The following is a 12,773-nucleotide window of genomic DNA, read 5'->3' as shown; positions in this document are numbered from 1 at the left end:
TAGGAGATGTTGACTGAGTGACAAGGAGGTTGGTGTATGAGATTTCACAGGTTGTCCATGAACACCGTGAATGCCGAATCTGCAGAATAATTATACTATGCTGGGATGATAGTGAGCAAATGGAATCATGTGTTAAGAGAAAGCTCTGCAGCTGATCGTCTGTAGAAATGTGACTGCTAAGAAAGAATAGGTTCGTGCAGTGAATGGCATCTAGCATCTCATGAATAAATCACTTATTTAGACCGATTTATACAATGTGCAGGATTCATATATTTGGAGTCCCAGCATGCATCTCCACACTACCTTCGAGGCATTCACAAAGTCCATATGGCTCATGGATATGAACACTTTACTGGGAAGGTGAATGTGGGCATATTATATATGCCTAGTGTATTTGAGAAACTAGAACACATTTATATGCAAAACAGCCAGGAATCATCATAGTTTGTAGTTGGATGGTCATTTTAACATGTACAAGTCTGTATAAATGTCTCTATAAAATGGATTGAAGACACGCAAAATGGTTTCTAGTGTACGGTTTAAAGTCAACATGGAAGACATTACAAGGATAATAATTATCGATTTCAACAAAGCTTGCCAAATAGGAATGTGGTGTATGATATTTAGAACTTTTTTTTTTTAAATTTGGTTTTATTGATTTTGAAACAAAAAGAAAAAGAAAAACAAAAAGTGAACAAGAGATTTAAGCGTTTCAATTGTTACAGCTCTGTTAGCATATGGTTACATCAACAGAACAAAACTAAAGTCTCATTATACACTTGATCGTTCTTGTGTTCGTTTCCGATCTCTAGTAGTAACAATCAGTATAACCTCTTCCTTACCCACCTCCCTGACCCCCCCTGGTTGGGCAGACATCATTGCGGCATCATTTCTTTGTTGACATGTTCATAGCGAGTAATGTTCCGTTCACTATTGTGAGGTTTCCTTGATATTTGGGTCATAACTGTCCTGTATTGAGAGTTTTTGGGATTCTTGGTTCAATTAAGATCCTGTAGCGTCTTCGGGTTGGGAGTCCGTCGTGTCGGAGAGGTGTTTGCCTCGAAAGTCCGACCATAAGGTCTTACATTGCGATGCTTTGTTATGCAGGGATGCCGTGATCAATTCCATTGTGTAAATGTTGGTTGACAAATTGATCCATTCCTTCTTACTTGGAACCTTTTTGGATTTCCATTTTGTTACTAGGAGTGCACGGGCTGCTAGTAGTAGGTGTGGGGCAAGACCCCTGAGTCTAGACCACTCATTCTTGTTTTTTTCCATTCCGAAGAGAACCAAACGTGGATCAACGTCTCTTTGTATGCCATCTATGTCTTTAATCCATGCCAGGACTTCCTCCCAGAATACTTTAATGCGTGGGCAGCTCCACCACATGTGCCAATAGTCGGCAGTTTCTCCACATTCTTGCCAACATCTCGGGCTCAGAGTCTGAAACATTTTGGACAATTTGAGTGGGTCGTATTGCCATCTGTGTAGGAGTTTGATGGCGTGTGATTTGTATTAGCTGGATAAGGACGTCTTGGATGCGTTTTTGCATATCATTTCCCATTGTTCTGGGTCTATCTCCTCTCCTAAGTCCCTCCCCCATCTGCTCCTAAGATGTTCCGTGGACCCGGTGCCTACTTCAATAAGTTCTTTGTACATAGCCGATATCAAACCCTTCATTTCAGACTTGGAATCCAAGAGTTGTTCGAATGGGGTGAGTTCTCTCTGAAGCTTTTCTTTCCATGCTGATTTTGTGAGGACTCCTTTTATCTGGATGTATTGGAAGGTGGATAATGGACATATTCCTAGGGCTTCAGTTAAGTCTGGAAGAGTAATGAATTTGTCCATCTGCTGGAGTTGCCCTACCCTTTCGAGTCCCGCCTCGTACCAGGATTGGAATCATCCTACCTACTGTATATGAACGTTTATATAAGGGGACCATAAATGGCTAAGTGGGGACGGCCAGGTGGTGATCTTTTTCATTGCCTTGCTTGGTTGCCAGATGTTCCAGATGGTACTCAGTATCGGTGTGGCCCTTCATTTTCCGTTGTATCCTTTTGTGAGGGGTCCATAGCCATTCTGACACAGTGGCCGGAGTGAAGTAATGGTTGTCCATGTGGACCCATTGTAGGTGGTTGTGATCACGTAAGTGTGGGATAAGGATACGTAGTTGTGAGGCTTTGTAATATGCTCGCAGGTCGGGGAGACCTACTCCTCCTTTGTCCTTGGAGAGCGTCAGAGTATCGAATGCAATCCTCGCCTTCTTTCCCTGCCAGAGGAACCTAAGCATAAGTTTTTTAGCTTCATCAAAAAACACATTTGGTATCTCGATAGGTAACATCTGGAAAGGGTATAGGAATCGGGGGAGGCCTACCATTTTTAATGGTGTTAATCCGCCCTAACCACGAAATCGTGAGTTTGTCCCACCTGTTCAGATCAGCCAAGAAGCTCTGGAGGAGGGGAGGAAAGTTGGCTTCATATAGGTCTGTTATGTTTTTGGTGATCTGGATGCCCAAGTATTTAAAGGCAGAGTGTTCGAGTTTGAGGCGTAAGGGCAAGAACTTAGTTTTGTTTTCCTCTTTCGTTCCTTGCAAAGGGAACAATATTGATTTAGTCTTGTTAACCTTAAACCCGGAGAGTTTGCCATATTCTTCTAATAGTTGGAGAGCATGGGGGACATATGCAGAGGGGTTGGTAATGTGTAAATGTATATCATCAGCATAGAGTGCTATCTTATATTATTTTGTTCCCAATCGCATGCCTTCTATTCTGGGGTCGGCTCCTATTTTTTGGGCCAGGGGTTCTAGGGAGAGTGCAAAAAGTATAGCAGAGAGGGGGCACCCCTGTCTAGTACCACGTCCCATGTCAAACCATCTGGAATATTCCCCATTAACCGAGATAGACGCCGTTGGGGATGTGTATACTGCTTGTATCTCTTTCCTAAATCTCGGCCCTATCCCCACCTTGCGAAGGACTGCCCTCAAGAATTCCCACTCCACTTTATCAAAGGCCTTTTCTGCGTCTTTTGACAGTAAGGCAGGGTCACTTGAAAGTTCTGGTGATGCGTGGATGAGATGTAGCGTTTTGCGCATGGTGTCAGCCCCTTGCCTACCCAATATAAATCCGACTTGGTCATTATGTATGTGGTGAGGGATCAGTACTTCCAATCGGGCGGCTAATACCCTGGTGTAAATTTTCGCATCCAAGTTGAGCAATGAAATTGGGCGGTATGAACCACAAAGTTTTGGGTTCCTTCCTTCCTTTGGGATCACTGTTATGAGTGCCTTCGTAAAGGAGTCGGGGGCCGTCCCTGTTTCTAATATCTCGTTAAAGAGCTCTGTCAGGAATGGTGTTAGTTGGTCGCTGAAGGTTTTATAAAACCCAGCGGTATAACCGTCCTCTCCAGGGGATTTGCCTACAGTTAGTCTTTTAATTGCCTCTTGGACCTCAGGTTCGGATATCGGAGATTCTAGGAGCTCAGTTTCGGGGCACGAGATTTTGGACTTATCTATCTGGGACAGATAGTGTTCTGTATCTGATTGCCCTGGAGTCACTTCCGAGGTGTACAACGCCTCGTAGAAGTTGGCAAAACTCTCCGGGAAGGTTTGGGGGTTTGGGGGGTTCGTAGGGTTTTCTTCAATTATCTCTTTCACTTTCCGTTCTGCCCTTTGTTCCCTGAGTCTGGCTTCCAAAAGCGAGTCGGCCTTGTCCCCCTTCTCGTAGAATTTCTGTTTGAGGAATCGGAATTTACGCGCAATTTGCTCGTGCTCCAATAGTCTGAGTTCTTCCCTTTTTTGTTGTGCTATATTGATGTTCTTGCGGTCCATGCCCAGGTGTTCCCTGTTCTCACTTTCCAGTTGGCATATTTCGGACCCAAGTCTGTGCTCAATGATCTTTCTCGCTCTTTTTTTGATAGATCCTTCTCGTATCAGGATGCCTGTCGAGGTGGCTTTACCCGCCTCCCATATTGTCTACTTGGAGACTTCCCCATTGTTATTCAGTTTGAAGTATTTCTCAATTTCAGTTGCCATTTCAATTTTAAATACTGAATCTTTTAACAGGCTTTCATTACAGCGCCACTTCCCTCCTGAAACAGGTAAGCCTGCCCACCTTATATCTGATAGGACCATGTCATGGTCTGACCATGTTATCGGAACTATTTCGGATAGTGTTGTGGTGTCGAGGAGGTCCTTGGTGAGGTACAGGTAATCAATCCTGGTGAATGTTTTGTGCGGATTGGAGTAATAAGTGTAGCCTCTTTCATCAGGATGTTTAATTCTCCACACATCTTGCAGGTCATATATCTCCATTATGTCTGAAAGTCCAGTGCGTTCACTTGTAACTTATCTCAGCGTTGCCTGGTTCCCATTCTTTGGTCGGGTCTACCCACTGGTTAAAGTCTCCTCCAATAACAACCTGGCCGGATGCCTCCAACATTATTTTGGGTATTGTCTATTCTAGGAACTTGGCTTGTCCTGCATTTGGGGAGTATATTACCGCGACTGTTACTTTGACCTTTGCGATTGTCCCAGATATCAAGAAAGTCTGCCCGCTTGCATCGGACCAGGTCTTATCCACTTCGAAGTTGATTCCTTTCTTGATCAAGATTCCGACTCTGCCTTTCCTGAGTGGGCCCAAGCCCCAGAATTCCTTTCCCCCTCTTTTTCCAAGTATTCCCCCTTCTCTCCCCCTTGGCAAACTTTGTTTCTTGTAGAAGGAGAATGTCTATTTGAGATCTGCGGAATTCCCTTGCCACTAGTGATCTCTTGGTCGGCGAGTTGAGGCCTTTCACGTTAAGTGTTCCTATCCTTAGGGACTCCCCACCCTTCTGTTCTTCAATTGGTGCCATTATCAGAGTATTTCGGTTGTGGATTCGAGACCCGTGTCAAGTGAGTATATTGGTCATAAGGACTCACATCGTCTTGAGTGATCCTTTGTGTTGCCGATAATGCTTCATCCTCTGTACATTTCTTGTCTGCCCAACCCCCCCCACCCTCCACCCTTCCCACGTTGACGGCGTCCGTGCGGACCCAGATAAAGACTCTGGTCCTGCATCGAACCACCTTTAGGGACCGTCGCTTTGGGGCCCCAAGATTTTTATAACATAATCTTGATTGAGCCCCCATTCATCCCCCACCATTGTTTACATGGTCCGAATTTCTTTTGAGCCTAGACATCCTTACACAGTTCGGGCCACGGACATATGTATTAGAGTATATGTCGTCTTACCAGTGTTGTGGATCATCAGTTCTCCCACCCTGGGGGGGTATTACCTCTCCGGAAATTTCCTCGACCCCCTTGACACGTTTCCTTCTGGGGCCCTGTATACGCCATCCTCTTTCTTCGTGACGCGGATCTCCCCGATCGTGTCCCTCTGCGCTTGATCCAAGGAGGTCAGAGATGTACGTCTTGATCTCCCCCTCTGAGCTTAGCTTGATTTTGTTTCCGTCGTGTTCAAAGGACAGAGAGAAGGGGTACCCCCACCTGTATCTTATGTTCTTTTCTTTCAGATGTTTGGTGATAGGCCCGCACATGCGGCGAAGTGCCAGGGTCATGGATGATAGGTCCTGGTATATCGAGATTCGGGATCCTTGGAGGTAATTGAGTCGCTGCCTCTTGCTTTCTCGAGGATTCGTGTTTTGTCCTGGAAGCGGTGAAATCGAGCAAAGACAGATCTTGGTCCGCCTGGGGGCCCTCCGGCTCTGTGTATCCTCTCTGTCTTAGGTTCGTCAACTGCATCGTCGGCGACTAAGAGTTTGATGATGTCGTGCAGGGTGTTCTTCAGATTGCTCTCCGTCTCCCCTTCTCGTTCCGGGATTCCGAAAATCCTCAGATTGTTCCGCCTCTCTCGGTTTTCCAAATCATCAAGCTCGAGTTTGAAGCTTTCCTCTCGTTGCTCCAGTTCGGTCATCCGCTGGTCGAGTTGCGTTTCAAGAGTGTCTATGGACGCTTGGTTGTTCTCGACCCCTTCGAGCCTCTCCTCCATGGTATCTAGACGTTGGGTAATCTTGTCAATTTTGGAGCCAATGCTGGCGCCCATATTCTTTATTTCGCCCAGCAAGGCGGCAATGTCCCCTTTGGTAGCTGCGGATTCACTTCCCGAGGGATTTGGGTTCGCCATGGTATGGGCACAGTTTTCGGATGAAGTCGAGACATAGGAGAATGTGGCTAGTTTCTCCCTAATGTCCATTGGTTCTCCCAAAGCTCCTTAGTGTCACCAATGCTGTTCGATGGGGAGATGGGGGCAGAGGAGGCACACACCCCTGGGTCGGGGGCCCTACCCTCTGCACTCCGACGTCGACGATCTCTGTAATTTAGGTTTTGGGAGAGATGTCGGTTGTGCGTTTATTGATATGCCCAGGGTACGGGCGGCTCAGTACTGCGTATGGGTTACAGCGTTCAGGTCCGGCGACGCTTTGGAGGTGTTTTCCTCTTGTGCAAGGCGAAACATTCAGGCCGAGAGGGGTCCAAACCGCCGCTGCGTGGTGGTGGTGCCGTTGTTCACGGGGTAGATGGGATGGGCCTACCGTCTCCCCGCTCAGCGCTGTCTCAGGGCCTAGGCCGGTCCCGCTCTTCGGAGGCTCCGCCGACTCGACCGAGGCTGTCCCGTCCCCTTTGCGGCGAGGAACGTCGCCGGGAGTGTGAATTACGTGGCCGGGGTTCAGGGTCTTTCAGGTTTTCTCCGTTCGGCAGGCCTAGGGTCCGCTTCCGATCGTTGCGCAGTTTCCTGCGTGCGGGCCGCGGAGCCGTTATGTGTGACGTCTTTTTTTGAGGGATGTATATCTCCGGTTTGCAGGGGCCGTTTTCGATTGGGTTTTCGACCTAACGGCGGGGGGGGGGTCCTCTGCTAGCGGCACCCTGAAGTAGAATCTTGGGGGTGTCGTCAAAGTGGGGGCTCAATCCCACCTAGGGACCCAAAGTAGCGGCGCTCACGCGAAGTCAGACCACATCCGCGCGCCCCCTGGTGGCCAGTCCTCAATGTTTAGAACTTTGATGAAGTTCATACACAAAATGAGTTTCACTACTAGCGCAGGCCAAAGGGCAATCAGGTTTATTATATCTTTTGAAGCTGATAATGCGTCTTGGTGGCTGCACAACGGCAAATTCTTGATATTGTGGTTTACATAGTTTAAATGCACTTTGGTTCTCATCTGGCACTTGTCTGAGTATTAGGAGACAGGAGGAGTACTAGGATTGTTTTTAGGTTTGCAGAGATGAAATAATTTCAGCAGGAATATATTTGTGGGGAATTTATGAGGGGGAGAGCAGGGTTTGGGAAGGTCTCAAACATAATTGTAGTTGTGTGGAGCTTCGCAGCCCTGTGCGATAATACAGGAAGTGCTTCAGTGTATTTTCATTGTTTGTTTGTCTGTGTGCCTGTCTATTTGGTGTTGTGAGTTGGCTGAGGAAAGCGATTATTTTTTTTCCATTTTTTTTTTTTCTTGAATGTCATTGCAGGGCAAGCACAATCTGAAAGTGATTTCATGGAATGTGAACGGAGTCAATGATATGAATAAAAGAAGACGGGTTCTGGATCATTTGGATAAAATGGGAGTGGATATAGCCCTCCTGCAGGAGACCTTTTTAGTGAACACTAATGTGGACCAGTTGAGGAGAGGGTGGGTGTGCGCAGTCTACTCTTCCTGTTACTACTCTAATTCGAGAGGGATTTCTATTTTGTTGAGAAAGGGTCTGCCCTTGACTGTCCTCTCGAGCAAAAAAGATGGCGATTGGAGGATATTTGTCGCAATTAAAATACAAAAGTCTACTATTGGGATATGAAATGTGTATGCACCAAATGGGGGGATGGGTCATTTTTCATGTCTCTCGCACAATTTCTACAAGGAGCTGGACAGATGGAATTGATTCTTGGCGGGGACTTCAATGAAACAATAGATCCGCATATGAATCGAACTGGAAGTACATAGAAATGTATGGGTGTAAGTCATAGGTCTTTACGGGCCTTTATTGATTTCCATTTTGTGGATGTTGTAAGGAACTCATGGTGGCAACAGTAAAGACAGACACAAGTGATCACAGTTCAAGGGTGTTTATTGAACTTTTTAATGGGTGGGATAAACGCCTAATCTAAACCTAAATCTAAGATGGGTCAAGCTACAAAATAATAAGGCAGTCATAGTGGCATCTTGTCAAATAAAAAGAGCATATACTAAAATAAAAACTATTGCCAATCCTTACTACTAAATGACAAAAAGGGTGTGGGCTAATGTTCACCAGAAAATAAAGAAGTGTTCACAAAATGAAAAGTCAGGATGGTATGGCTGGGTCTTCCTTCCCCACGTTTGGAGCACAGCACACTACTTGGCCTTGTCATCACGAGGTTCACAGTTAGTTCAACCATAGAATAAAACCTTCAGAGGCTAAGTCTCCTTCTTGCAAAAGTCTCTTGCCTTAGAAGGCTGGCTGATTTACTTAAACAAACAACCAAAAGTTCTCTCTGTGATCTTGCACCTTGGGCGATTACTCTTCGCCCCAGGATCTCCCTCTGGCGGCCCCGTATTCTTCTTGCAGTTTAGGCCTCCCTCTGTCGGGTTCACTACTGCCTTTCTTTAACACAGTTCATGTATTGCTTATTTTCATCAGAAAGCATGGCTTTCTTCTCCTAGCTTTCCCTCGGCATCGCTCCGTCCGGTTCAAACTTGCCTTATTCCACAGTTCACAATCTTATCGGAAAGCAGGGTTCCCTTCCCCTAGCTTTCAAATGGCCATGGATCAGAGACTTTCGATTGTATAAGGGATTTGATGTAACCCTTATAGGACCACTGCCTCACGCTACCCCTTCCTAGGGCTTCTGGTTCTTGTAGTTTCAAAGAATAGGTCCTGGCCAGAGTCTTTTGAATGAGCGTCCATGTGATGCCGGAACCCTCTGCATCTGGACCTCAACTGTGGATGGGAAACTGCTATTCTGCCCAGACTGGTTCCTGGGTTGAATAGAATGTATAGGAGACCTGATCAAAGACAATGAATGGATTCCATTTAACACTTTGGTTACCACAAAGAAGCTACAAGGTTGTACCTCTAGTGAATACCGCAGATTAAGACTGACATTTGGCAAGCTCAGTGTATCGGATGATGAAGCCCTAAGAGGACATCTGATGACCCTGAAATCGAAAGGAAATTGTGCATCTAGAATGTACAAATTCTGAGTTTTAGGTGCCCAAATGAGCAACTTCTCAGGACTTGGACTGAATGCTTGAATGTGGAGATAACGGGGAAGTGGGAGAACATATGTAGGAATGTTGCACTGACTTCATTGAGTGTTGGGGAGAGAGTCCGTCAGGTCAAAATATTGAATACTGTATATTGGACTCCTACTAAGATGTTTGCAAGAGGAATGGGTGATACAGATTTATGCTGGGGCTGTGGGCACAGGGAGGGACCATTTGATCACATGATCTGGGAATGTTCTTAATTGAGGTTGTTTTGGCTAGAGGTGACTAAAGCAATGAATAGAGTCTTAATAACAGACATTGATTTTGACTTCCAAACTGTAATCTTGGGGGATGACACCCCAACCACAGAGATCCTGGTCTTTATGGCTGTCGGCAAAGTAAATCATTCTTACAGACTGGAAAAGTGTCACTGCTCCTTGCATATCTGCCTGGATGGAAGACTTGTGTAAAATGTCTCAGATGGAGAAGGTGTTTCTGGGTAAAAGAAAGAAAATGAACCTGTATGATGGAATATGGGGGAGGTTTATGGAAATGATTTGGCACATGGGCTTGTGTTTAACCACCTGACCCCTGTCTGTACTTGTTGTACTATACTGTAATTGTATATATTGTTGTGCATTGATTATATTGCATTTTGGAGAAATAAAAATGTAAATACAAAAAAAGACAACGTAGTCTTATGCTGCCCCTTTATTTCCCCCTATCGTTGTTCATATACTGCATTTTCTTTTGCATTCAAGCTCTAGGTCAATGATCAATCTGTGTCGATTTTAAATCCTGTTAGCTTTGCCATAAAGGTTCAGACAGTTCTACTTTTCATCTTTCCTTAACCGTATGCTCAACATCAAGGTACTGCTAAGCATCCTAAAGGGACTACATGTCCATGCCTTTTGTCGTCTGAGATTTGTAGTTTCTTAAAGTTTCTTGTTTGATATTTCTTTTACAGTATTATTGCTGCTCTTTTGTATCATTAAAGAAAGAGAAGCGTAATACGTGCCTATATTTTTTATGGAATTCTGATTCCCCATCAAGTTCCTGTTTAGAAAATGAGTATTGGCCTTGTGCAAATGTTAGGGTAAAGTCGCTCTGTTCTTGATGTTGATTTATGTGGTTTATCAGCAGCACTTTTATAGCTGCACTCACACAAGCTCAAGCTAGTTATACACTCTAGACCTTTACAAAGTGTGAAAAATTCAGGGCTCCTATTCCCGTAACAGAGAATAATGCCACTGCCAGGTTGGTATAGGTGAGCTATATACATTACATGGTTATCCATGAAGGTTGAGGTCTGGTGTGGAGAGCTTGTGTGGAGCAATCGGCCTGTTAAGAAATGGCTATGAGGAGCCAGAGGGGCTATGATGGCAGCTAGAAAATGGCTATTTGTATTAAATCCAAACTTGTTTTATTTATTTTTTATTAAAGTAAACGTTCAAGCCTCCAGTCATTCAATGGAGTTCAGTTTAAATGGCACCTACGTTTTGGAAATGTTTGTGAGATCATCTGTAGTAACACTTTAAAGTTGCAAACTACTTGCAGAAATACACACCTCACACCTCCACATACACACAGCAAGTCATTTCTTACTCGTCAAGTGTCAAATATCAAGGGTCAAATATAACTACTTAGTGGCTAGTGACGAGTGCAAATGGTGAGGGCAGAGTTAATTTAATCACAAAGTTACTATACTGTAGTTTTGTTACTTGCCTATCCTGCTTTGGTTCTTTACTGACATAAGCTGAAGTTGTGTTTTAATTATTCTAGAGAGGAAGATCTGACCTGCAGCGGACCGTTGTCTCAGAAACAAGCAGAATACTTTCTTTCTCATCAGGTATGTTTTCCAAGAACTTTCTGTAATCACACTCTCACTTCATATATCCTGCTAGACGGCCTTTAAATTCTCTGGGGGATTTTGGTGTGTGCACTCCTCTCTCAACGGGCTTTTTTTCCATCTACAAGTTAAGCCTGGGATCAGTTCATTATCATGTATTCTATCGCATCAATTGATTCCTTGTCTAAGAACTAAGAATGCTTGATGCAGATTTGAGTCTGTAAATGAAGGACATGTTTGTAAGGATGCTCAGGTGGACCCTTTTGCAGCAGTGACTGCATTAAAATACTCTCCTTACATGTTGCAATTTTTGTAGGATGTTTGGATGCACCTTACGAGAGCAAACCAAAGCAGAAATCTAGCATTGGAGTGTGGGAGGGGGCACTGCTAAGTGGCACAGGGCACATCAGTGGTGGTGGAGGATGTTGTAATCTTTTGTAGGTGTATCAGAAAATACTTGAAGAGGTTCAGCTCGATTGCTTCCGGGAAGCAGAAATTACAGTTGCAGTTAATTGGGGTTGGGCAAGTTCACTTAAAAGCTAGGAGACCTTCAACAACAGGAGCAGAGCACTGTTGGAAGATCATACCCATTCCCGTTCATCCAGCAGCATACATAAGTTCCTGAAGGTTTCTGGGTAGAAAACTGCTGCAGGTGCAAGGGGGTTACAATTTTGGTCCGTGGGGGGAATAAGGGAACCGAATGGTAGAAGGAATACAGGCTTTGCTCACAGGCCACTGGTCCCGCAAATAATGACATGGTATGACTGACAGTGGACTGCATTTCACTTTGGCTAGGGACATGATTGGCCTCAATCAGGTGAAGCACTATGCGTCTTTGATGCAGGTGATTAGTTATTTCAAGAGATCATTATAGTGGCAGCTTACTATTCTATGAATATCCTTAGCTTCAAGTTCATCTGATCTCCTGCTGCCGAGGATGCACAGTGCTGCTATTCCCACACCTTACAAAAGTCACACTATTCAAACCTGAAGAATGTAGCATGCCATTTCATATATTAGTTTGGTTTGTATAAATGTTGGTATTGGCTGGCAAAGACCATTTGCCTGGCTGACCCGGTAAATATATAGCTGCTGTCACTGGCTAACTGTTAACCTAGGTCAATAAAAAATGTGCCAGCAAATACGCCGGGTTCTTGAACTATGCTAGTATAAATGAGATTCAGAGTGTTACTAAAATGCCAAATAGGTTTCTAACCAATTTGTATGTGTCCATGAGAGTTTGAGGCACTTGCCCATGGCTGATCTTGTTGACATTTTAATTTTAGTTTTTCAAAAACGTACACTGGGTAGAGACATATCTGTTTTTCCATCTTGTATCAGACTATACCTGGGTATCTCATATTTCTTGGTAGCTTAGCGCTTGACAGTGAAACCAACTGAAACTAAACACAGGCAAGACAGAAAATAGGACCTGTATCACCTAGCGTCTCACTCATTGCTACTTCCCAGTATGGCAGTGATGGGTCCCCCCTCCCCCCAGCCTCCTAACCAACTGGACCACTAACGATCATATATTTCACTGTACACTCTATCAAATCAATTATTTTGTAAACTCTTCTTTTCACCTGTTGAAAGTACTAAAGTGAATTTTGTCCTTTGGCTGCCCTGGAATTCAGCCCACTGTGGAATTTTTCCTTTGCCACCTTGACTATATTAGAGCTGCTTTTACCTAGCTGCTCCCGAAAATCCTTTGAGAAAACTCGTAGAATGTTGTCATTCTTTCCCTAAAT

At 44.6% G+C, this 12,773-nt stretch overlaps 1 protein-coding gene across 1 annotated transcript in view; it reads left to right on the top strand.

Annotated features, from left to right (window-relative positions):
• Positions 1-12,773, top strand: part of ANAPC5 (anaphase promoting complex subunit 5) — a 655,776-nt gene that overhangs the window by 265,855 nt on the left and 377,148 nt on the right. Inside the window, exon 5 of the mRNA XM_069619569.1 lies at positions 10,956-11,022. Coding sequence (XP_069475670.1) covers positions 10,956-11,022 — 67 coding nt within the window. The remainder of the gene's footprint in view (positions 1-10,955; positions 11,023-12,773) is intronic.

The sequence above is a fragment of the Ambystoma mexicanum genome, chromosome 10, assembly GCF_040938575.1.
Source record: "Ambystoma mexicanum isolate Mex_15411 chromosome 10, UKY_AmexF1_1, whole genome shotgun sequence".
Classification (NCBI taxonomy): Eukaryota; Metazoa; Chordata; class Amphibia; order Caudata; family Ambystomatidae; genus Ambystoma; species Ambystoma mexicanum.
Note: the sequence above shows the minus strand (reverse complement) of the source record. Positions and strands in the feature narration are given on the sequence as shown.